Source organism: Cynocephalus volans, chromosome 4 (assembly GCF_027409185.1).
Source record: "Cynocephalus volans isolate mCynVol1 chromosome 4, mCynVol1.pri, whole genome shotgun sequence".
Classification (NCBI taxonomy): domain Eukaryota; kingdom Metazoa; phylum Chordata; class Mammalia; order Dermoptera; family Cynocephalidae; genus Cynocephalus; species Cynocephalus volans.
Window position 1 is genome coordinate 79,179,537 of NC_084463.1, and position 27,494 is coordinate 79,207,030.

Below are 27,494 nucleotides of genomic sequence, written 5' to 3' on the forward strand. Positions count from 1 at the left end.
GGAAAATGTGCTCCAGGTCTTTAAAATAAGCTTGAAAACCCACTGGCCCAGGTCCTGGAGGGTATTTTTAAGAGTGTGGGAAGCAGGAGTGGCAGAGGGACTTTCCTTCAGAAACTCCTTATCACCCCCACACATCCTGGGTTCTCCCCAGCCAACTTCCTGGAGCCTGTTCCACACTAATGGCAGCCCAGAGATGCTCTGAAGATAACACAAGAGCAGATGTTATGTGGACTGCCACAAGGCCTATGACTCAGCAGGATGACTGAGCCTCCCTGGCAGATAATGCAATTCTCTGAGGACTCCATGAAGCCAAGAACAAAATCCCGAGGCCTGGACACTTTCAGGACTTTCCCTCGTACTTCACTAGAAATGCAAACCCCACTAGCCCACAATGGACCTCAGAGATAAAGCACCTGGTACTAGCTAGTGGTGGGGAGAGGTAGTATAGGGAAATGGGGTGTGGAGGAAAGATGCTCAGAAGCATGGGTCACGGCATTGGCAGTGCATTAGCTGAGGACACGGCAGGAGAGCCTGCTGTGGGCTTGGACAATAATCCACGTGCATGACAGCACTGTGTATTTTCTGGCCCTGCTCAGAGCTAGTTTTCTTTTCTACTGTGACAATTGAATAACCAGGAATAAAAATTTGTAACTGGACCACCAGAGCCTTAAGTTGTGAAGGCAGATAGGGACCTGTGGTGGCTGGGTTGAGCAGACCTAGGTTCAATTCTCAATTCTGTCATTTACGAGCTGAATGGCATTGCACAAGTTTCCCAGTCTCTGCAGGCTCAGTCTCCTCATCCATAAAATGAGAATAAAGTGGCTGTGAGAATTAATTGAGATAGTCTGTATCTATACCCAAAAAAGGCTTAGATTAATTCTGTCAATAGTATACATCTAATAAATAATTCAAACAATGTTTTGCTGTAATTCGTCCAACTCTGACTTAGCTCTGGCACAGCAATGTTAGCACACTCTGTTTTTGTGTGTGAGTTTCCTCCTCCCGCTTCAAGACTTTACCAGGTTTCCATTTGGGCACCCTACTCAGTCCTCTCAGGATCTGCACCTTTCCTGCCTCCCAGCCCAGGCCTCTGAGAACCACTCTAATACCAGGTGCTCACAAAGATTTTCAAATTTCGGCTACATCAATTCTTTGTCACTGTGCTTGGATCCATATACTGCAACACTGCCGTACTTTGTCCTGGATGCCTCTATCATTACAGACTGATTATGTGAACTGGGACCAGATACCAGAACCAAGCTCCTCCATCAGCCCCACAAGCTCATCACTTACCCAAGAGCAGTGCCTCCCTGTTAGACAGATCCAGACACAGGTCTTGTTCTCCTTCCTATTGGCCAGCTTTACCCAAAGATTGCAGATTTAAGACATGATGAGCTCACAGAGGGATGTGGTAGTGCTTGGAGCTTGTTACAATAAGTAGTTCTTAGCCACCCCTTTGTGGCAGTGATCCCTAAGGTTTCTTTCAGTGTTAAAATTCTATGATGGATGACTCTATTGCCCAGATTACAGAAGCACCAGTGGGCAAACCACACCCATTTCCTTTCTCTCCTCTGCCTCCAAGCTTTGGTGAGTAAGACTGGGGTCATTAAATGAAATGCTATAGGTGTGCTGAAAGCAAGATAAGTGATGTGATGATGCCAGGAGTGGTTGTACAACCAGGTGGGCTGCCACAGCCAAAAAATGCTCTCAGTGAAAGCAGAGATATGCAGAGGATGTGGTCCATAATTCATTCATTCCTCCAGCCACCCAACTAGCCAGCTATCAAATATACCTAAGTATTTGCCATGCTACAGTAGAAGGGCTGCAAGGGTGAATCATGCAATATGACATCGGCCTCAAGAAACTCCCCGGCTGTTCAGGACATAGACAATCACAGTACAGTATGATAAGTGCTGTAACACAGGAATCAGTAGATGCTGTGGCAACTCTGAGGAGGAACTGTCATTCAGACCAGGCTGGGGGTGGGTAGGTACAGCAGCAGGAAGAGATCCAGAACAGATGACTTAAGCTGAAGCTTCAAAGATGACTAGGAACTGGCCCAGTAGAAGGCAGATGGTAACATCAGCCATGGCAAAGGCTCACAGATATGTGACAGTATGATATATTCAAGGATCCAGCGGAGGTCAATACAGCAAGAGGGATGAGGGTTGTTATTAGTGATGGGCAGCAGGCGATGAGTCTAGAGAGGCAGGCAGAGGTCAGAGCAGGAAGGGCTGTGTGTTGAGCTCAGGAGGCTCCCCTTTAATCCATGGGCTGTGAGAAGATATTGGCTTAAGAACTTCTAAAAATAGACTGGAGTGACAGTGTAACAGGGCACAGGAGCAAATAGCTGTTGATTTGGGAGTGGATTACATCTAAATTTCCTTTCCCAAAGCATCCAACATTCCCTTTGGAGAATCTCCCATTGTGTGTGGTTGTCTTGGTTGGAAGGTGTGTCCTGGTGCAATGCAGAAACTCTGTGTTTGTTGCTGTATAAGTGAACCTATTTTACAGATGGGGCACATCAGAGAGTGTAGTCTGGTGATCTCTATCTTGGTCTCTCTCTTGTACTCCCCATCCTTGGATGAATGTTGAATGAATGAATGAATAAACAACAAACAGATGGGAGGTATATCCTCACTAAAAACGTCATGTGCATTAACCTCAGCAGCCTTTGATCACCCCATCCATAAAATGGCTCCTACCACCGAAATAGATCTCCATCAAATTTTGGGGATGGGGGAGGGAGTGGACTCTTAGACCCAATAGAGAACCACAGCTCTGTGTAAGGTTATGTTCTTACATTTGTATGCTGCACTCAAGGAAAGTAATAACATCCCCCTCACTTAATGCTGAGTTGCACTAATCATATGATTGGACAAAGAAAAACAAGGGAAGGGGAGCTGACCTACACTGTTTAGACTGGTTGCTTTATCCTCAACTTGAATGCTTACAGGGTTGTGGAGAGGAGAGGAGATGAGCAAAACAGGAATACAGAGCTTAACACACGTTAGATATTTAACTTTCCACCTGGCTAGGGCAAAGGCTCAGTAAATGACAGTTTACATGACTGATGGTCTTTATCACAACCCTGCAATGTAGGCATTCTTATTCTCATGTGAGAGCCCAGGAAATGGTAGATTTTCTCAAGGCCACAATAGCTTATAAGTAGTAGCTTCAGGATCTGAACCCAGGTCTGTCTAACTTCAAAGTCTATGACCTCTCCTCTCCACCTGGCTGCTTTTGAAAAGAAAAACAGCACTGGGTGCATACTGAGCACAGCAGGGCTGGCAAAATGAGGTGCCAGAGTTGAAGAGTAGCATGTGTAGCAGGGACATCAAAAGTGGCCATACCCGCTCTGGTGTTGGCAAAATGATGAATTCCAGCATGGGACAACCAGGTTCCTTCCTCCAAAGTCCAGTTTTCACAGAGGTCCATGCTTCCAGAAAGTCCCTTGTATGTGCAGCTCTCAAATCAAATAAAAAGCTCCTGAAATACATAATGAGCACAAAAAAGGGATGTGAATTACTATTGATGCTCTCTTGGAAAACAAAACTTTCTTGAAGGAGAGTAGTCAGTTTCCAGTTCATTACATCCCTTTGGCAAGTAAAGCTTGTTGTTAAGATTTGGGTATGGCCTGAGTGTGAGGTTGCTCTAGCCCACAAACCGGGTTTCCCTTTCCATTCAGTTACAAACATTTATGGAGCAACTACCATGTGCCAGGCTTTGGGCAAGGAATTTACTATTTAGTTCTACATGTTTTATAGACTCCTAGAATTTCAGAGCAGGATATAGTGGGATCAATTTCGCACATTTTCTTCAAAAAGGTATATTTTCTTAAACTTATATATGCCTAAAAACAGACTGGAAAACTTTGAACTAAAAAGTTGGAAGTAGCTATCATTAAATTGGAATTATGAGTACTTTTTATTTTCTTTGTAATTTTCTGAAATTTCCACAATAAACATGCATTGCTTTTGCAATCTAAAAAAGGTATGCAATAAATGTTATTTTAAAGGAAAATCCCAGAGACAGGATGGACCAGAGAGACCAGTTTTCCATTTCCTCTTGAAAACCGTGATAGAAAGGCACATGCCACAAGAGCTCTGGGCTTTCATAAAAAATTTATTCCATTCTGCTGGCTGCCTCTGAGAAGTCCAGCCTGGAGAATCTCTACATACATGAGCTGATTGCAACTCATGGCCAAACTTTTGCCCATATTACAAAGAGATCTTAATAGCACTCTGCATGTAACAGGTCCTCAAATGAAAGTGGCTGAATAATTGAATGTGACTGATTCACCACATCTCTGAGTGCAGCAAGTGGGACATCCACCATAGCAGAAATCCTGCCAGCCTAATGAGGATGGGCACCAATTATCATGTGCTGTATCAGACCAGCTGGCTTGATTTGGTCTCCAGAATGCTGTTCAAATTTGCCCTACAGGTTCCTGCACTGCCTGCCAGATTGCAGATTGCAGTCAAGTCAGATCAACTTGTTGTTTTTTGGTTGTCTGCCTAGAAAAGTGTGGTACTCATGGGAGTTGCACCAAAAAACAAACAAAAATCTCTAACAAAATACCAGAAAGTACCAAAGATTGTAGTGTACTTTATTAGGTACTGGCTCATTAAGGATTTATGTTTAACACAAGCACCCAAAAGTTTTAGAAGGCAATTACAACAGATTGGATATAACACAGTGCAATAGTGAGAACACTGGACTTATCAATAAATCCAGTTTTTAGCCCTGAATCTGGCACTAACTGCGTGACTTTGGTCAAACCACTTGCTCTCTCTAGCCTGAATTTCCTCAAATTCAAGTGAAGGAATTAGGACTAGGTGTTGTCAAAGGCCTGTTCAGGCTTCCAAGGCTCACAGCCTATATAATATCATGCTTTTACACACAAAGGCAACCTATCCACCCATGTTAGTGGGCTGAAGAAGCTGTATTATTTATCCATTAGCCAACTGAGACATAAGCTTCCACACAGGAGAGGTGGCTGCTTGGGTCTAGAGGTAGTCTACTATTGAACAAGACGTGTTCTCTGTGCAAAACTAAAAGCGTGTCTGGAGTAGAAATCCAATCCTGGGCCATGATCACACTGGTATCATCATTTAATCAACTGAACTAAATATGTAACATTTGTATCTTCACTGATTACTAAATAACAGTAACAGTAATACCGCATCCTTAAAAAGCAACATTTATTTACAACAGACCAGTAATTCAAAATCACTTCACTAATCTTTACAGTATTTTTGAGAAGTAAGTGAGATTCTATTTGTTGAACAAAATAGGCTTTACTGATTAATCAGAGAGTGGTTTCAAAGTACATTCCCTGTTTCTCTTGGCCCAAGGATCTAAGTTCCCCCTGACCCCCAGGAAATAGACTTGCAAGATGGTATTTTCTGAATTTGTAAAGTTGGTCTCTCGCATCCACACATTTTATTTTATTAATCTGAACTACATAGGTTCACAGTGAGTGTTTTATTAACTTCAACCTGCAAACCCTGCTGGTTTCTCTGATGCTTAAATTTCACACCTCAGCTTCAGAAAACCAGGCTTTTAATGTGAAATGAAATTGCATCAAACACAAGTATCTCGAGGAAGACTTTGATCAATCACATCTGTTACTGAAACTCTAACACCATCCCTTGAGTCACAAGGAGCCCCAGAATTGCTCATGAAACTCTGGAGCCTAAAAAATAGTTTCTAGGCATCTGGCCTATAAAACAACTTATTCAAAGTTTTCTAGAACACATTTAACCTCTATCCAAGTCAAAACCTTATCAAAGACTAAAAGTCCCATGAAGAAGAAACTAAAATGTAATGCAACCATGGGAATTTAGTGAAAACAAAAATGAATGAAACTATGGAAACAGGAAGTGAGGAAGCATGTTCCTCTAAAGCAGCATATGACAGCTCAAACTATAATACACTTGATAAGGTGGGGTGGGATGAGTGGGAAAGACTGTTGAAAGCTTACAGTTGTAATTCTGACTTTGTGAATCACGTTTTTAGAATTAAGCCACCTGCATAGATGGACACCGAGGTCTATGGAATACTGGGATACTATGAATGCATAATTAGCATTTAATAAATATTGGTTGGCTGAGTGGACAAATAAATGATAATGACCAGTATGGATGAGGACCCTAGTGAGGTATTTGATCTCATTAAGAGCCCAAAGGAGACCTGTTTTCTCTGATAGAGTGGCGTGAGACAGGCCAGCAGAATGGACCTCTGGACTTAAGGAGGTTTAGCTCTCTGCCTCCTCCAGACCAGAACTCTCCTGAAACTAACAAATACTCCTCTCTTATAGGTCCTCCTCCAGAGAGAGCCATCCACCCAGCTGCCCAAGCTGGAAACCTGGACATCCTTGTTTGATTGATTACATCTCACAACCAGTTGATCACCAAGCTACGTCCATTCTAACTTTCAGATGTTGCAAGAATCCATCTGCTTCTGTTTTCATTGTCTCAGCCCTAGTGGAGCCCCGTCATCTCTCCCTGAAATACTCCAACAATTTTGATGGGTCTCTGTTCTTCCTTTCCTCCAACCTATTCTCTATACTTTAGTTGTAGTAGTATTTTTAAAGTGCAAATCTGATCATGTCACTCTCTGATTAAAATACTCCAGTGATTCATTGTTCCCCAGAGAAAGTCTCAACTAATTAACATGGCATGTGAGGCACAACCATCACAACTATTGCAACCCCTGAATAAGCTCCTCTTTTGTTCTTTTGTGTATTCAGCCATTCCTAGAGCTTTAGCAAGACTGTTCTCCTGGCCCACCTTCTTCACCTTGCTAACTACAACCTATCCTTCACATCTCATCTTAGACTTGTTTATGTGTCCCCGGAGACTCCCACAAGCTCCCTGTGCTTACCTTGTTATAGCATTTACCACACTGTATTGTAATTGTCTGTTAATACATCTGTAGAGTTTGCTTCACAGTTTATGCGCTTGAGAGCAGAGACCCTACCTTATTTCTCTTTGTATCCTTAGCATTTGCACAGTGCCTGCCACAAAGTAAGCACCCAATACAGATATGTTGAATTATTGAATATATGAATGAATGGTGGTGTTTGGCTCAAGCATATCTCAGCTTAACATGTCCCTTTGAAAAGTACTGTTTGCATCCTCACCCACCTCCTCTACTTCTTTGGTAATTTCTTCACCCCTAAACTGTATCCTGTCTGCCTCTTCTCCCTGGTCTCATTCTTACCTCCTCATCCAGTATAACTCACTGAAATCCCCCCATATTTCCCCCCACTTCAGCTTGCATACCTGCCCCTCTGCTCAGCATGCCACTAGAGTCCCTGCCCCTCATACACCTGCCTCCCTACTCCAGCTTGGGATGAAACTATACTCCTGATTACTCACAGGAGACACCTGCCCACCTAATGCAGCCATGTCGCACCTGGACCTCTAACCCCACTTTCAGGGCCATTTCTGGCACTGAGGGCTGATGTAGGGATACAAATTCAGAAAGACTCTGCTCTTACTTTGACTCTGCCATAACTGCCATTATATGGCTCCATCTGTACAGAAGAAATTAATTAACTAGAAGTGCCATGTTGGGGAAATAGAGTGACATATTCCATCATTTAGATATTCAAGCAGTCACTGGTTTTAAGGAATATGAAAACCATCATAGCAAGTAAGGTCTACTTGCTGATAACTTTATTATAAATCAAAATATACATAAATGTCTATATATTGATGTACAAAATGAATTCTTTCATTCATTTGACAAATATTTACTTGGCGTCTCCTATGTACTAGTCACTGTGATCAATGTGTGGGATAGAAAATGATAAATATGCTTTATCCTTCAAGGAGTTTTCAAACTTGTGGGCGAGACACATATCTGGAGCTGTCATTACAGAACAATGTGATAACTGCAAGCTTAGAGGCATACACAGGGTAAACCAAGTATCTTCAAACAGTAGAATCTGGAAGTTTGAAGGGATCTTGGGGTCCTTGGTCCAATCCTTGCCTTATGCATGACTCCCCCAGTATATGCCTATTCAGCCTATACTTAAATACCACCAGCGATAAGAAGCTCACTTCCTCCCCAGGTAGCCCATTACATTTGTGAACACCTCTGACAAGCACTTGATTTTTAGATTCTTGACAAAATACGGATGTTCACCAACAAGCCTCAGTGCTGCTGAGCTCTTCGAGGACCTCCTGCCCCTTGCTCCATCCTTCAAAGTTTGCTTGAAGGTAAGATGCCCTTCCAGGGCTATCAAGATTTTACTCCAGTTCTGATGTTCTCCAAGCCTAACAGATCTGGACTTTCTTTTTCAGTGAGTCAGGAATCAGACGGAGCATTCCATCTCAGTTACAAGGAGAGGGTGTAAATGTATCTGGTCACATCCAGAAGACAAACCAAACAATTCACTGAAGCATGAGATGGAAGAGGACACATGATGGGATCTTCCTTCACAGCCAGAAATACCTAGCTAAGATATCCCTTATCTAGGATCTAGGCCTAGTGTAGTATCTGCTATCCAAAAAAACCCAGTCATTGATGACCTTGTAGACCACAGTAGAATGGAGAGCAGTCTCCTCTTGGGCTGCCCCAAGGGTTTGGCTCTGACGAGTTTCAATTTCTAAACTCGGAAGGTTCTTTTCCTTCTAGGTCCAAATAGTACAAACATAGCAGAGTAGAGTACACATCTGGGCTGTTAATATTGAAGTGGTAAAATTTAGTGGTGCTTACAAGAATCTTAACCCTTGTGGGGAAGAGAAGACCACTGTGAGATAAAATACCTCTTTACGTGAAAAAAAGGACGTGAAATGCTAGAGGGATAGAGTCCTACTCTGTCGGAAATGGCTGATATTTAGAGAGTTGAGATGATTATTCTGGGTTTCTTATTTGTTTCCAAGAATATTGCAAGTCTCGTAGAACTGGAAAGTTTGAGCAACTTGAAAACCATTATTTTAAATTGGCTTATCCAACTGGGCAGAGTATTTGTGAAGCTACTGTGGAATTTATTGATGTTAATATTTTAGGTATTTCAATAAATAATTTATGTTACTACTCTCTAAAAAGCTGTGGCAACAAGCATATATGTAGGAAACCTAATGAAGTTAAAAAATTATGAGGTCCTTTGTGGAACTCTCAGTGGCTCAGGCTTTTTATTTCTAAAGTCAGTCCACTGAGACCAAACTTGGAAGTCCCTTCACCATGAAACCTTCAAAGGCAGGCTTATTTCCTTCTCCCTTTGGGCTTCTCAGAATTTTTTGTATTCCATTAGGACAATGCTTTTCCATTGAATGATAACACTCTCTTTACAAGATGATTGTCTTCCCCATTAGAAGGGGAAGACTACCTTAGGAGGTAGTCTCCTCAGGAGAATGTCATATCTTACACACCCTTCCATTCCCACTGTTAGCACAATGCCTGGCCAGATGCAAGCTCAGACAATGCTTGTTGGAAGAAGGAGGTTGACATACCTGCAGCTATAAAATTCAAGTGAATCTATACCAGCAAACTCCTCACACAATGCAAGGTTAAATCAGCAGTCATAACAGATTTGTCACTAAATCCCGACATCCAAGCAGCCCAATGCCCAAGTACACACTGATAAATAAAGAAAAAGGAAAATAAATATTTCAAGAGAACTGGGTTCTCATTTGGTTTAGAACCTTTTCTTAATGTAGTGACCCTGGACAAGTCACTCTATGTCCCCAGAGCCCTTTTTGTGTGTGTGTGTGTGTGTGTGTGTGTGTGTGTGTGTGTGTGTGTGTATGAAATAGGACTCAAAGTTCATTCTTTAATCTTTAACAGAGTTTTGTGAAAATCAGATGTCAACTACAGAATCATCAAAACTGTATACAAGTACATGGTATTGTTATTATTTCATCAAATTTGCTTATAAAAATCACTTTCTGTGCAGCATTGAGTTTCCAAGTTGGTTGCCCAACTTGGGAGGTGACATAGCATATGGGAGGTAGTATAAATGTAGTGGGTAAGAGCACAGACTTTGGGGACAGATTTGGATTTAATCCCACATCCACCATTTACTGGCAGTGATCTGTGAGCAAAGTACATACTGTTGTTGAGCCTAATTTTTCCCATCTATAATAGGGGACCATAGCACATGCTTTGCCTGGTTATTACAAGGATTAAATGAGAAACGTCTGTAATGTGCCTGGTAGAGATTCTGGCCAGTAATAAAATCTCAATGAATGACAATAGTAGTTGTTTTTATTATAATTGTTATTAACACTTGACATAGATCTACTTCTGGAAGTGGCTTAGTCCCATCTGCAAATTTCATTCTGTGGGGAAACAGAATGAACTATGAGGAGAATTTAGGAAGCAATCATTTATCTCAAAGGAAGGGCTGCTGGCTGGAACACACTTCTCCGGAAAAAAGACATGTGAAAAAATGGGTAAGAGTGCAAATGAGAATCTGTTGCTGTGTGCCAGTTCCAGAAAGGGAGGGGAAAAACTAGTCAGGAAAGAGCAACAGAGGCAAAGCAGCAGAGAAAAGCTCTGTAAGGACTTGCTGAGGCAGAGCCACAAGCAATACCAACTGCGTGTGGATACTGGAAAACCACAGGAGAGGATTAAGTGGTGCTGTTTGAGAAAATGAATTAGGCTGAAGTCTACAAGGCAAAAGGACAAAGAGCCAGAATAAGATAAACTTCCACAGCTTTGATTATGAACCAAGAATAGGATATTGATATGGGTCCTACAGCAAAGGGCTGTTTATACACAGATCTTTACAGCCATTCCTGAGCAGGGGAAGATATCAGAGTTGCTACCCAATCCAGCACTGTCCATTAGAAAGAGAATGTGAGCCACAGACATACTTTTAAATGTCCTAATAGCCGCATGTCTTAGTCAGCTCAGGCTACAATAACAAAATACCGTAGACTGAGTGGCTTAAACAACAGACATTTATTTCTCACAGTTCTGGAGGCTGAGAAATCCTAGATCAAGTTACCAGCTGATTCTGTTCCCTGGTTAGGGCTCTCTTCCTGGGTTGTACCGTGTCTTCACGCAATGGAGAGAGAGCAAGAGAGCTCTGGAGTCTCTTCCTCTTCTTAAAAGGGCAATAATCCCAACATAAGGGTCCCAGTCTTGTTCCCTCATCCTAACCTAATCACCTCCCAAAGGCCCCACCTGTAAATACCATCACATTGAAAGTTAGGATTTCAGCATTGAAATTCCAGGAACAAAAACATTCAATCTATAACACACATTTAAAAAAAGGTAATACTTTTTTTAAAGTATTACCACTATAGTCAAAACAGTATTTTAACGTGTGGTTACTAGAGGTGGGGAAGGGAGGATGTTAGCAAGAAATTGGTTAATGGACACAAAGAATGATTATGTCTTTTAATAATGATTATACTGATTATCCTAACTTGATCATCACTTATTGCACACAGGTATTGATATTCAACTCTGAATCCCACAAATATGTATAGTCAATTATGTTTCAATAAAAAAATTTAAAAATTACTGATGCAAATGTTAGTTTTGATGCAAATGTTAGTTTTTTTTTCATACCAAGTCTTCAAAATCCAGTGTGTATTTTCATTTACATCATGTGTCCATGTAAACTAGCCATACTTCAAGTGCTCAGTAGCTACACATGGCATAGATCCAATCCAAGGGAAAATGAACTTCATTCTCCTGACCTCCTAGGCTGATAAGACCTTTAAAAAGCCTAGATTCTTAGAGCCAGAAAAGACCTTTGGAGACGTTCAAAGTGCAGGGACCTCTACATATTCCCGATAGGTTTCCCCTAGCATATTTACTTGAATTTAAACAGTTTTGTAACCCATTGAAATCCACCCTCCAATTCAACATTCACTGACAGCTGACTTAGTGCTTGGCATGTACAGGTTAATCGAGGTACATGTTCTATCCACACTCCCATTCTGAGGGAAAGTAGTCACCCACACCCTCCCCTTTCAATCCCAAGGCAGTTCCATGCACCTTACTTCTGCTCCCCACCCCTTCTCTGGCCCAGCTCACCAGTGGTGGGCACATGACTCCATGAACCATTCGTTCTATGTATGTAGTCACCTGGTATGGAAAATCTCACTTAACCAGGGACAGATCAGTGTGGGCCAGCACAGCCAATCAGACCCTGTGTCAGGAATACAGAGACAGAATCAGTCAGCTGATGGGCAGAGGCTTCAGGACAAGACACCCAAAAGCAAGCAGGGAGAGAGGGAGCTACCAATATTGGGTTTCTGGCCACTTCTCAGGTTTCTTCAAAAAGGGGTTTTAGGTAGGCGAAGTTAGTGGGTCAGAACAGTTCTTCTTTGATCTGTTTTCCATATCAGGCTTCCAAAAGCCATTTTGCTTTAATACAGCAGCTCTTCAGATGAAAGAAGTCTGAAAGCCTCCCACGGAAGGGTCTCAAAATAACCCTGGTGCCTGAAGATCTGTTGGAAACTTCTAGTACCAATCACAGTCTGAGTGCCAGAAGTGTGGCTGTTTTGCTATTCCTGCTTTTCCATGAGATTCCTGGATCTTTCATGGTCATGACTAGTTTACAAGAATCCTTTGTGTTGAGGGGGCCTGCATGAGTCTACCTTTCTATCAAAAGGCCTAACACAGATTCACACATGTTCGAGCAAAGTTCTTTTCTGCGTCTCCCCTTGGACTTGTTTGCACTCAGTCTCATGCTAGCACTTAGCCTGACAGAGAAGTGATGGATTACTTTGGATTGCACTTCCAAGTAATTATATTCTGAAAATACCTCATCACAGTGGGAACCCTGTGAAGCATCACATCATGTACAGCAGCAGTTCTCGGCTGTGTTGCATGTTAGAATCACCTGGGGAACTTTTAAAACATGCTGATGCCCCAGGCCCTCCCCAGACTATGAAATCCAAACTTTGGGGGCAGGTCTCTGGGCATTCATATTTCTTAAAACCTCCCCAAGCAATTCTAATGTGGAACCACAATTGAGAAACACACATACAGGATATGCTCTCATATAGGCTTGGGTGTTCAACAGAAAAAACAGATCCTGTTTTTAATTATGAAAGAAAGGTATATTCATTTTTTTTAAAGAACATATAAATAGTGAGGAATGATCCAAAGTGAAAAGTCTCATAAATAGTATTCTTAATAGTCCCCTGCACAGACACATACCCCACATGGCTGACTTTTTCTCTTACTAATAAATCTTAATTGTTAGCATTAGCCTGAAAATTTTTGATAAAGAGAAACAATGGCAAGGTTTGGGTACATACTTTCTCAGGTAATAAAACAAACTATAAAGCTAAAGTAGTTCAAACAGTCTGATCTTGTTGCAAATTATTTGTTAGAATAAAATTAAAAGTCCAAAATACAATCACTGAAATTATTAAGTATATGAAAAAAAATGGCATTTCAAATCAGTAGGGAGCCAGGTGCGGTGGCACACACCTGTAGTCTCAGCTACGTGGGAGACTGAGACTGGAGGATCTCCTGAGCCCAGGAGTTCTGGGCTGTAGTGCACTGTGCTGATAAATCAGGAATCCACACTAAGTTTGGCATCTATATGGTGACTTTGCAGGAGCGGGGGACCACCAGGTTGCCTAAGGAGGGGTGAACCAGCCCAGGTCGGAAACAGCAGATCAAATCAGTGGGGAAAGTAGACTATTCCATAAATATTGGGATAATTGGCTGTTCATTTTTTAAAAGGTGGATTCCTACATACAAAATTAATTGAAAATGAATAAAAACCTATATAATAAAAACAAATCTCTAAGCATGTTAGAAAAAAATAATTTTATAATTCTTTAGTGGGAAAGATTTTACTAAGTAAGACATGAAATCTGTAAGTGAAAATAAAGGATGGACAGGTTGTACTACATCAAGCTTAAAACTTCTCTAAAAAGAAAGAATAAAGAAAAGTAAAATAAATTTGAGAGAATGGAAGACAATATTTCTGATGTATAGAAAAAAGATTAATATCCATACTATAAAAGTGTTTCTGTGTATCAATAAGAAACTGAAAATCAACAGAAAGATAAACAAGACTATGAACTGTTAATTAAGAGATAAACAAACCTGAACTATTAATTAAGAGATAAACAAACCCGAACTATAAACATACAAAATGATGTTCAATCTCAATTCTCAAAGAATGCAAATTAAAACAATGCTGACATTTTTTTCCCACTTATCACACTGGCAAAATATTTTAAAAGAGGAGATGATGACAATTTGAAGAAACAGGTACAACTTTGGTAGAAGAATATATTTATAAAGAATTTTTTAAATGGCAATTTAGAGGGCTGTGGTTTAGCTCAGTTGGTTAGAGCACAGGTCAAGAGTTCGGATCCCTACACCTGCCAGCCACCAGAAAAGGAAAAAAAAAAGGCAATTTGGCATAACCTCTAATATACAAGTTTATATATCCTTTGATCCAGCAATTTCATTTCTAAGTATCTGTCCTACAAAATGCAATTACAAGTGAGCACAAAGATATATATAATGCAGGATTCTCTGCGATGACAAAAAGGAAACATTTGAATGCTCCTCCATAAATGGTTAAATAAAGTATAATTATATTGTAAACCCCATACAGCAGTTAGAACAAGTACAGTGACTCTATAAAAACTGATATCACATGTAACTTGTAAAAAGCCAGATGCAAAATAATTTATAAATAGGATCCAATTTGTGTAAAAGAGACACACACACACTTATAATCACATATAGAAAGGGCTAGAAGTAATATTTATTTATTTATTTAAACTTTACAATGTACATTGTAATTGATATTTGTGTCCCTTTACCTGTTCCTCTTTCTCCCCTCTTTTTCTCCCCTCCCCACCAACTACATCATACCTGCTCACTTGTCTTAACAAGTTCAAGGAATTGTTGTGATTGTTCTGTGTACTTCCCACCCCTACCATTTATTTGTTTGTATACTTATTTATTTGTTTTTAGCTCCCACAAATAAGAGAGAACATGTGGTATTTCTCTTTCTGTGCCTGACTTGTTTCACTTAATTTAATTTTCTCTAAGTCTATCCATGTTGCTGTGAATGGTAGTATTTCATTCTTTTTATAGCAGAGTAGTATTCCATTACGTATACATATACCACAGTTTCCTTATCCACTCATCTGATGATGGACATTTGGGTTGGTTCCAACACTTGGCTACTGTAAATAGTGCTGCAATAAACATGGGAGTACAGGTATCCCTTCGGCATGATGATTTCCATTCTTCTGCGTATGGTCCCAGCAGTGGAATAGCTGGGTCATATGGCAGATCTATCTGTAATTGTTTGAGGAACCTCCATACCATTTTCCAATAAGGCTGCACCATTTTGCAGTCCCACCAACGGTGTATGAGAGTCCCTTTTTCTCTGCAACCTCGCTAGCATGTATCATTCTCAGTTGTTTGGATATTAGCCATCCTAAGTGGAGTGAGATGGTATCTCAAAGTGGTTTTGATTTGCATTTCCCAAATGCTGAGTGATGTTGAGCATTTTTTCATGTGTCTGTTGCCCATTCATATATCTTTCTTTGAGAAATGCTCATTCAGCTCCTTTGCCCATGTTTTAATTGGGTTATATGGTTTTTTGCTGTTGAGTTGAGTTCCTTGTATATTCTAGATAGTAATCCTTTGTCAGATATATAATTTGCAAATGTTTTCTCCCACTCTGTTGGTTGTCTTTTCATTCTCTTGATTGTTTCTGTGGCTGTGCAGAAGCTTTTTAGTTTAATATAGTTCCATTTGTTTATTTTTCCTTTGGTTGCCTGTGCTTTTGGGGTCATATTCATGAAGTCTGTACCCACTCCTACTTCCTGAAGTGTTTCCTTATGTTTTCTTTAAGGAGTTTTATTGTTTCAGGATGTATATTTAATACTTTAATCCCTTTTGAGTTTATTTTGGTATATGGTGAGAGATATGGGTCTAGTTTCATTCTCCTACATATGAATATCCAGTTTTCCTAGCACCATTTGCTGAAGAGGCAGTCTCTTCCCCAGTGTGAGGTGTATGGGTTGATTTCTGGGTTCTCTAATCTATTCCATTGATCAGTGTGTCTGTTTTTGTGCCAATACCATACAGTTTTGGTTATTATAGTTTTGTAGTATAGTTTAAAGTCAAGTTGTGTTATGCCTCCGGCTTTATTCATTTATTTATTTTTCACTCAGCATTGCTTTTGCTATGCATGGTCTTTTGTTATTCCATATAGATGTCTGGATAGTTTTTTCCATTTCTGAGAAAAATGTCATTTGAATTTTGATGGGGATTGTGTTGAATCTGTAGATCACTTTGGGTAATGTGGACATTTTCACAATGTTAATTCTTCCAATCCAAGAGCATGGGTTATCTTTCCATCTTTTTGTGTCCTCTTTATTTTTTCTCAACAGTGGTTTGCAGTTCTCTTCATAGAGATTTTTCACATCCTTGGTTAACTTTATTCTTAAGTATTTTATTTTGGGGGAAGCTATTGTAAATGGGCTAGCTTTCTTGATTTCTTTTTCTGCATGTTCACTGTTGAAGTATAGAAATGCTACTGGTTTTTGTGTGTTGATTTTGTATACTGCAACTTTGCTAAAATCATTTTTCAACTCTAAGAGTTTTGTTGGTAGAGGCTTTAGGCTGTTCAATATATAGGAGCATATCGTCCACAAATAGGGACAGTTTAACTTCATCTTTTCCAGTCTGCATGCCCTTTATTTCCTTCTCTTCTCTGATTGCTCTGACTAGTACTTAGTCTTTATCATTAACAAATGCTGAATTTCATCAATTGCTTTTTCAGCATCTATAGAGATGATCATATGGTTTTTGTCTTTGATTTTAAAGAATGAGATAGACACTAATACCATAATAGTGGAGCACCTGAACATCCCACTCTCAACATTGGACAGATCATGTAGGCAAAAAAAATCAATAGAGAAACACAAGATCTAAACAACACTTTAGACCAATTGAACTTGGCAGATATCTACAGACCATTCCATCCAACAACCTCAGAATATTCATTCTTCTCATCAGCACGTGGACCATTCTTCAGGATAGACCACATGTTAGGTCACAAATCAAGTCTCAACAAATTTTTAAAAATTGGAATTATTCCATGCATTTTTCCAATCACAATGGATTAAAATTAGAAATCAATAACAAATGAAACTCTGGAAGTTGTACGAACACATGGAAATTAAACAACATTCTACTTAATGACATACAGATCCAAGAAGAAATTAAACAGGGAATCAAAAAATTTCTTGAAACTAATGAAAATAATGACACATCATACCAAAACCTGTGGGATACTGCAAAAGCAGTACTAAGGGGGAAATTTATCACATTAAAGGCTTACTTCATGAGAATGGACAGACAGCAAGTAAACAACCTAACACTTTACCTTAAAGAACTAGATGGAAAAGAAATAGTTAGTAGATGGAAAGAAATAATTAAGATTGGAGCAAAACTAAATAAAATAGAAACCCAAAAAACAATACAAAAGATCAATGAAACAAAAAGTTGGTTTTTTGAAAAGATAAATAAAATTGACAAACCTTTAGCAAGGCTAACCAAGAAAATAAGACAGAAGACCCAAATAACAAAAATTAGAAGTGAAAAGGTGATATTAAAACTGATACCTCAGAAATACAAGGAATCATTAAAGACTATTATAAACAACTATATGCCAACAAATTTAAAATTCTGGAGGAAATGGATAAATTTCTGGACACATACAAACTACCAAAACTGAGCCAAGGAGACACAGAAAATCTGAACAGACCAATAACAATAAAAGAGATTGAAGCTGTTATCAGAAGTCTCCCAACAAAGAAAAGCCCAGGACCAGACAGATTCACTGCAGAATTCTATCAAACCTTCAAAGAGGAATTGATACCAATTCTCCTTCAAAGAGGAATTGATACAAATTTTTCCAAAAGATTGAAACAGAGGCCATTCTCCCAAACTCATTCTATGAGGCAAACATCACCCAGATACCAAAACCAGACAAAAATACAACAAAAACAGAAAACTATAGGTGAATATCTTTGGTGAATATAGATGCAAAAATCCTCAATAAAATACTAGCTAACAGAATTCAGCAGCACTTACACAAAAGTATCCACCATGATCAAGTGAGATTCATCCCAGGGATGCAAAATTGGTTCAACATTCTCAAATCAATAAATGTGACACACCACATCAATAAAATCAAAGGAATAGCAAACTTTCAATAGAGATACTGCTAGGAAAGGAGTGAGATTTCAAGGTCGGGAATATAAAGCCTTGCAGGAAACTTTCTAACACTATGTGCTTTATATATTTTTTACCTTTTTTACAATGTGTATTTATTAATTTTGTAATGTTTAAAGTAATAAAAAGAGGAAAGTTTTTATTGTTTTAATTTGAGCTTTTAAAATTGTGAGTTTATCTTCCCTTGCATTTTGCCCATGTTTACTTAATTTTTTCTTATTGAATGTACTATTTAAATTTTTAAAAAATATGTTTTGCTCTGTTATAATGTTGCTAGTGAGTTTTTCTATTTGTCATTTGTATTTTGATTTTATTTATACTATTTTAATCACATATGCTTTATTAACATTTTATGTAATTGAATGTATCAGTCTTTCTCTGTACAGCTTTTAGGTTTGTGCCATGCTTAAAAAGGTCTTTCCTACTTCAATATTATTAAGTAATTTATCAACTTAAAATTATTTTTATCAATTAATATTTAACATGTGTTTTTATTAATCTGGAATTTATAACGGTACTTCAAAAAGTCCATGGGAAATTTTATATTATTATTATTATTATTATTTTGCTTTTTTGTGTGTGTGTGACTGCTAAGGGGATCGCAACCCTTGGCTTGGTGTCGTCCGCACCGCGCTCAGCCAGTGAGTGCACCAGCCATCCCCATATAACATCCGAACCCACAGCGGGAGCGCCAGTGCGCTCCCAGTGCCACACTCTCCTGAGTGAGCCATGAGGCCGGCCCTATATTATCTTTTAATTCTATTTTTCCAATAACTTTTTGAGACAGGAACTAAGTCTTCAAAACCTCAGTGAAAACTCAGCCAAGATGAAATAGATAATCTGAATAGTTCTACTATTAAAGAAATTGAACTTATAATTAAAAGCTCCGCAAAATGAAATTTCCTGGTCCAAATGATTTCACTGGAGAATTTTACCAAGCATTTCAAAAATTAACACAGCATCATCAAAAAGTAAATAAGAAGAAATTACTTCCTAACTCATTTTATAAGGCCAGTATTACCCCAGTATAAAACCAGACAAAGATAGTACAAAAGAAGGAAAACTACAAATCAACAATTCTCATGAACTGAGATGCAAAAATCTTTAACAAAGTATCAGTAGATTGAATCAAACAATGTATAAAAAAGAATACCATGCCATGACCAAGTGTGATTTATTCCAGATATGCAAAGCAGTTCAATATTTGAAAATCATTCAGTGTAATAACCATATCAACAGACTAAAGATGAAAAATCATATGATCATATCAGTTGATGCAGAAAAAGCATTTAACAAAATCCAACACTCATTCAAAATAAAAATTCTCAGCAAACTAAATTAGAGGGAAACTTCCTCAACTTGATCAAAAGCATCTATAAAAAATTTACAGCTAAGATCATATTTAATGGTGAAAGACTGAATGCTTTTCCTCTAAGATTGGGAACAAGGCAAGGATGTCTGCTCTGACCACTCTTACTTAACATAGTACTCAGGTTCCAGCCAGCACAATAACACAAGAAAAAGAAATAACAGTCATACAGATCGGAAAGAGAAAAAAAACCTCTCTATTTCCAGATGCTATGATATTCTAGGTAGAAAATCCTAAGAAATCTACCAAAAAAAAAAAAAACCCAAAAAAACAAAAAAACACCCCAAACCAAAAAACTACCCCTTGGAACTAATAAATGAGTTCAACACAATTGCAAGATTTAATATTAACACATAAAAGTTAACTGCATTTCTATAAGTTAGCGATGTACATGTGGAAACTGAAATTTAACAATGCAATACCATTTTCACTTGCTCCAAAGAAAATGAACTACTTAAGTATAGATTTAACAAAATATATGCAGAATCTATATGCTAAAAATTACAAAATGCTAATGAAAGAAACCATAGAAGCCCTAAATAATTGCAGAAATTTTCCATGTACAAGGATTGGAAGATTCAACATAGTAAAGAAGTCAATTCTCCTCAAATTACATTTTTAACAGGATTCTTACCAAAATCCCAGCAAGGTTTTTGTCAACATAGACAAGCTTATTCTAAAATTTATGTGGAAAGCAAAAGGCCCAAAGATAGCCAAAACAACTTTGAAAAAGAGCACTAAAGTAGAAGAAATAACTCTACTTGCTATATGGCTTATTAAATAACTACTATGTCACTTATTATATAGTAATCAAGACAGTGAAGTATTGTCAGAGGGATAGACACGTCAGCATATGAAAATGGAGAACTCAGAGATAGAATCAAACAAATATGTCCAATTGATTTTTGACAAGCGTGAAAAACCAACTCATATAATATAAAAATATAATATTAATAAACTTTTTTAAAAAGGTGATAACACCAAATGCTAGCAAGGATGCAGAGCAATTCCATTACTCATATGTTGGTGGTGGTAATATAAAATGTTACAGCTGCTCTAGAAAGTGGTTTGGCAGTTTCTTTTAAAACTAAAATGAACTTACCATAAGACTGAGATATTGCACTCTTGGACATTAATGCCAAAGAAATAAAAACTTATGTTCATGCAGAAACTTGTACATGAATGCTCATAGAAGCTTTGTTTGTAATAGCAAAAAACTGGAAACTGTGGTACATCCAAGCTATGCAATACTTGGCAGCAACAAAAAGGAACTGACTATTGATACGAGCAAAAAATTGGATGGATCTCAGGATTGTTATGTCGAGTGGAAAAAGGCAATACCATAAGGTTATATACTTCATGGCTCCATTTATATAACACTCTTGAAATAAAATTGTATAGATAGACAACAGATTAATAACTTCATGGGGTTAGGGATAGGGAGTATGTCTAAAAAGGAGTATGTACACCAAAAGTGTACACAGAACACTTTTGGTGATGATATAGTTCTGTATCTTGATTGTCGTGGTAGTTACATGAAGCTAACCATTGTGGCAGTAGTTACACGAAACTAATGTAATAAAAATTGCACATAATTATACACACATACAAATGAGTACATATATAACTGATAAAATACGAATAAGGTCTGTGGATTGTACCAATGTCAATTACTTGGTTTTGATATTGTATTATATAGTTACTTAAAATGTTAACATTGGGGGAGGCTGGATGGGCATGAACTCATGAATCTATAAATATTTCATAATAAACATTTTAAAAAATACTTGAACCAGCTATTCTTTAACAGTCAGAATGTTGACATGAAAAAAATCCATGTTAGACTAACCATAAATATAATGAGACCAGTCTGCCAAATGTCAACTCATAGATTAGAATTTCATAGATTAAAATTTCTTATTTACAAGGTAATGAATAAAGCAGGAGAACTTAACATTCACATTTTGCTCTCAAAAGTGATTTTATCCTTCACCCTGACTATCCTTCCTACCAAAGAGGTAGTACCTGTAAGCTAGTAAGCCTGAAATTTTTGGAGCTCTCTGGGCCCAGGATCCCTGAAAAAGTCACCCGACTTCAATTTCTCCTTAAATGAAATTTAAAAAAATAATAACAGTTAAAATGCCTTGAGCACTGAACCACTCAACCACCTGCTATGCAGCAGAAGGTAAAAAGAGGACTCACAAAAAATGAGAAAATATGGTTTCAGTTTATATTGTTTAAGATACAGGGGACATAATGCACAGTTATGCTTTGTAAGACTTTGAAAATGCATTTTGGGGCAATAACAGACAAAAATTGTCAGTGGAATAGATATTCAGAATGTAGATATTCAGTTCAATGTAAGTATTTATTGAACACTTTATATTGGGCACCTATAGTGTCACTGACTCACTGAAGCTCTGGGATTGCCAGGGAGCCTATGGCTTTGGGACTTGTGACAACAGTACCACCACTACTACACCAATACTATCACTGCTACCACTGTAGCTGCTACTTATTTATGTAACACATGTGTGTTAGGCACTGAGCTAAGCATTCTACAAATATCACCTTATTTAATCTTTGCAAAAACTTTGAGAGATGGCTTTACTATCCAGATTGTTAAAATGAGGGAACTGAGAATAGAGATGTCTAGATACCTTCCAAGGTCAGCCAACTAGAAAATGTCAGAGCATGGATTGGAACTGACACTATCTGATTTCAAAATTCATGTTTTTAACCACTAATCTATGTGTCTTCCCCAAAGCCTGTTTAAATCCTCCTCTTGGCTGCTCTTTTCTTGGGGTCTCTGTGGCTTTCCAGCAGGCCTCATGGCTGTGGGCAATTACTTGACTTTATATTTTCTCTGTTCTTCCTGCTTCCCCAAACAAATTCCATGTGGAGGACAGAGTAGGGCCAGAGAGTGGGCAAGATGGATGTTCTTCAGAGCTTTGTATGAAGAGAGTTAGATGGATTCAAGATGGAGGCAGATGATGAGGGAGGAGGGAGAGAGATCACTGATTCGTTATAATGGTAAAACTAGTTAGGAAAGTAATTGAGTCTCTTTTTTTTGCTTCTTTAGTGGGTGAGGCCTGAGAGAATATGCAAGGACAAAGAACTCTCTGGATGGATTCCTCAACACCTCACACCACTTTAGGAGCTAGACCTAGGCTGGCTTCTGAGTAAACAAGGCTACCACCATGCTCCAGTTATCTAATTCAGTGTAAAAACCACCCCCAAACTTACATCATGCAAACTGTTATTCTCTCTCAGGTTTCTGTGAGTTGACTGGGCTGAGCTGAGCTGTTCTCAATCAAGGTCTCTCACACAGCTACAGTAACTGAGTCTGGAATAATCTAAAGGCTTCTTTCCTTACATACTTGGGGGTTAAGTTTGAATAGCTGGAAAATCTGAGGGTGGGGTGGGCTTCTCTCCTTGTAGCCTCTCCAGATGGTTAGCTTGGGCTTCCTCACAGCATGGTGGTCTCAGAGTAATTGGCCAGAGAGCCGAGTAACTTAACCAGCACATGGCTTTACATGGTAGTTGGCTTCCCTCAAAATGAGTGGGTCAAGAAACCCAGGAGGAAGCTGCAAACCTTCTTACAACCTAGCCACAATTGTCCCCAAATGTCACTTGCTTCTCATTCTATTTGTCAAGCAAGTCCCTAAGGCTAGCTTAGGTTCAAAAAGGGGGAAATTAACATCAATCTCCCATGGGAAGAGTAGTAAAGAATTTGTATAGTATAGAACCTAGCACAGAGTAGGCTCTCAGTGAATGCTTGTTGATTGAATGACTGAGTAAAGTAATTTTATTTTATTTATTTATTTATTTATTTTTAAGTTTTATTTTGTCGATATACATTGTGGCTGATTATTGCTCCCCATCACCAAAACCTCCCTCCCTTCTCCCTCCCCCCCTCCCCCCCCAACAATGTCCTTTCTGTTTGCTTGTCGTATCAACTTCAAGTAGTTGTGGTTGTTATATCTTCTTCCCCCCCCCCCGGTTTTTGTGTGTGTGTGTGTGTGTGTGTGTGTGTGTGAATTTATATATTAATTTTTAGCTCCCACCAATAAGTGAGAACATGTGGTATTTCTCTTTCTGTGCCTGACTTGTTTCACTTAATATAATTCTTTCAAGGTCCATCCATGTTGTTGCAAATGGCAGTATTTCATTCGTTTTTATAGCTGAGTAGAGACAACCAACAGAGTGGGAGAAAATATTTGCAAAATATACATCTGACAAAGGATTAATATCCAGAATATATAAGGAACTCAAACAACTTTACAAGAAGAAACCAAGCAACCCAATTAAAAAATGGGCAAAAGAGCTAAATAGGCATTTCTCTAAGGAAGATATACAAATGGCCAACAGACATATGAAAAAATGCTCAACATCACTCAGCATCCAGGAAATGCAAATCAAAACCACACTGAGATACCATTTAACCCCAGTTAGGATGGCTAAAATCCAAAAGACTATGAACGATAAATGCTGGCGAGGTTGCGGAGAAAAAGGACCTCTCATACATTGTTTGTGGCACTGCAAAATGGTGCAGCCTCTATGGAAAATGGTATGGAGGTTCCTCAAACAATTGCAGATAGATCTACCATACGACCCAGCTATCCCACTGTTGGGAATATACCCAGAGGAATGGAAATCATCAAGTCGTAGGTATACCTGTTCCCCAATGTTCATCGCAGCACTCTTTACAATAGCCAAGAGTTGGAACCAACCCAAATGTCCATCATCAGATGAGTGGATACGGAAAATGTGGTATATCTACACAATGGAGTAAAGTAATTTTAAACACTAATCTGTGTGTCATTAAATCAGTCTAAGAGTATAAAGCCTTCTGGGAAGTTTTACTTTAGCATCAGAGAGGCCAATGGTTTTTAAATCTTTGAGGAGCCTCAATCTAAAATTGCTTGATACAGATCTGTTTGCACTCTGTCTGCAGGTATTTACAGACCTGTTTACTCAGGTCATTCCTGCTTACATACTCAGTTGGTGCTGTACACATTACAACCACAGATTGCTTGTTTTAGAAATGCTTTTTTACGCTATTTATGTTGGCTTTATCTCCCTAAATGAACCGCAGGTTCCTTAAGGGAGTTCTCATGTATTTCATGTATTTCTTCACCACCCTTCATTCCTACTGTACCAAATACAGATAATTATAGACACACACGTGCGTGCACACGGGTACACAGCCAAATACTGACAGGGTATATGTGATGGTTAGAGATTATAAGCCTTAAAGGGAAAGAGGGAAAGAAACTAAAAATTCTTAATTGCTATGTTTCAGAGACTTCTATAAATATTCTCATTTGACTCTTCTACTCACTTAGTAAAGTAGTTATTATTATTTCCATTTCAGTTGAGGAACGTGAGACTCAAGAAGGTGGAGGAGCTAGGATTCAAATGAAGACCTTCCTGGTTCCAGGGTCTGAGCTTTATGCACTCTTCAGGCTTTCTTCCCGCTGCAATCTACACCCACCATCCTCCCCCACTCTCCTGGCCTCACTCCCTGAAGGATCTACAAGAGTCATAAAAACACTAAAGCTTCTGAACCCCAGTATTTCAAGTTCTGCTCTGGTAAAAATATCCTTTTAAAACTGGGAAGACAAGAAGCTTAAGGCATCTTATACTAGGAGGGGAGTGAGCCTAGTAGCATGGAGATCAGCTAACAGGCTGTTGCAGTAACTCAGGCAAAGGGTGTTGGTGGGTGGACCAAGGTAGTACTGTAGTGGTGGCATGGAGAGATGTGAAAAACATGGAGGAATATTAAGAAGACAGAAACAACACACTGGTGATTGATTGGATTGTGCAGATGCTGATCAATCAATTTAGAACCATCACTCTGGCTGCTAATGGGAAGGTAAGACTGGAGAGAGGAACCACAGATGGGAGGTTTCAGTATTCCTCGCCGAAGATGATAAAGGCTTAAACTAGGATAATATCCATACAGGCAGGGAGAACTGGGTGGATTTGAGAGACAAGATGAAGGTTGAATCTGCTGATGTGTTGCCCAACAAGATGCAGAAATGTGAGGAAGCAGAAGAGGTCAAAGGTGTAATCCAGAAATCTATCAAGGACAACCAGGTACTTTTCACTGAGCTCAGGGAACACAGCAGGGGGAACAGATTTCAGGTGAGGATGAATTCTGGACATGGTAAATTTGAGATGATTGTATAGCCAGTCAGTGGCAGCCAGTATACTATTGCACTTAAAATAAAACAAACGTCTCTTATCTAAATGAGAGTCTTTGCTCCCTTCATAGACTATAGAGGACTGCACCAAATGCTCTATGCAGCAGAGTTCTGTGTTAAGAAATAAAGGGCTCTGCAGTTCTCAATGTTTTCACTTGACAGTGGTTCAACTCTCTCTCCAAAAACAATTTCTCATCCTGTAGGAACCTCTGTCATAACCAAGATGTCTTTATTGAGCCTTCCAAAGCTAAAAAAAGCTGTATGATTCAATCAGTGACAGTGACTCATACAACTCGTAGAAAGTGTTGCAGGGAGATTTCACTGGTCTTTAGGATCATAGGGTCTGCCCGGACAAAAAGAAAAACCAAACAAACCACACATGCTCCTTTTCTTGGAAGAACTCGTATGGACAGGCACTAAAATGTGCTTGCATACTTCTGCCCCCCACACAGCAGCACAGCCACTGTTTATACAAAGTACCTGCATGTTAGAACAGGGATCCTGGGCCCCTTTGTCTCCTGCTACACTGCCGAAGAAGAAGGGAAGCATTCAAGTCGGCTAAAGAGCAAATCAAGGCTCTCCAGAGAGCTGCTGCTTTTTTGCACATCAACTGTTATGGTGAGACTGTATAAGGGTCTACCCAAACACAAAGCCAGTCAGTAAGAAGTCAAAGTGGATATAGGTGTTCTCAGCCCAAAGGAGACCACTTATAGCTGATTCACGAATGTGCTTGTTATGCAACTATTAGAATAAGCACCCCAAACCAAGCCTGGCTTAGATTTCCATGCCCACTGTGACAGCCCACCACTGTATCTCGGAGCTAAGTTCACCCAGCCAGGGTCTGCCACCCCACTAGGTGGGGACCAGCTGTCAAGAAACCAGCCATCCTTCCCACCCAGTCGAGTACATCTTGATCTAACTCCATCCAACTCTATCCACAAATGCCCTGCAAACTCCCCCTCAAATCAAGCTTCCCTGGATGGAAACCCGCTAAAAAAGAGTTTCCTTACCTGAGAGAAGGTCTTGGTGACTGGTGGTGGAAAAAAACACTAAGTTCAAAAAAAGTGACAGGGGCTCACAGGGCAAATCTGTTCAGTTTTAAAAGAAGAAAGGTGACTTCATCCCTGGTGCTGTGGAGTTTAAAAAGAGCAACAAGTGCTCTCTGGCTGAGCCAACTCTGCTTCATCAGTGATGACTCCATCCAAATTACACAGCCATTGCCCAGACACGCTCAGCCTTCGGAAGGTAAACTGCTGGAATCTGACTAGCCCTGTCGTTTTCAAAGAGCTTCAGAAAGTCCTAAAGCACCAATCACCTTATCCAGCACCAGGGAGAGGAAAGCCATGCTCTTATTTCCTTGAGTCATATCATTATCTTCCAAGAACCCAACTCCCTGAAAAACAGCACTGTAGGGAAGGAAAACCGATATTTAGAGTCCTATGAAGTAAACATGCTTGGGGAGATGGGGGGAGAGAGAAGCAGCAAAGATATTTCAGTCAGGAGGAGGGGCAGTAAGAAGCTGGAAATGATTACCTCGCTAAAATGTTTTCAGAGCTGGTGGATTGGTAAGAATACGAAGGTGACAAATAAGTGACTGTCTGGACTTTGTGGAGGAAATGGTATTCAGTTAAGCAAAGGGGATGAGTCACTGTAAGAAAGAAAGTTTGACCGCTTTTCTAATGAAGGCAACCGAGTTTTATTTTTTTTTT

The 27,494-nt window shown here is 39.2% G+C and overlaps 1 protein-coding gene across 2 annotated transcripts in view; it reads right to left on the reverse strand.

Moving 5' to 3' along the window:
- AMOTL1 (angiomotin like 1) overlaps window positions 1-27,032 on the reverse strand; it is a 167,051-nt gene extending 140,019 nt beyond the window's left edge. For both annotated transcript variants that reach the window (XM_063092389.1, XM_063092387.1), the window contains exons 1-2: window positions 26,796-27,032; window positions 3,354-3,489 (exon numbers count right to left, since the gene is read on the reverse strand). In XM_063092389.1, coding sequence (XP_062948459.1) covers window positions 3,354-3,438 — 85 coding nt within the window. In that variant the 5' untranslated portion in view covers window positions 3,439-3,489; window positions 26,796-27,032. The remainder of the gene's footprint in view (window positions 1-3,353; window positions 3,490-26,795) is intronic.
- Between the last annotated feature and the right edge of the window lie 462 nt (window positions 27,033-27,494).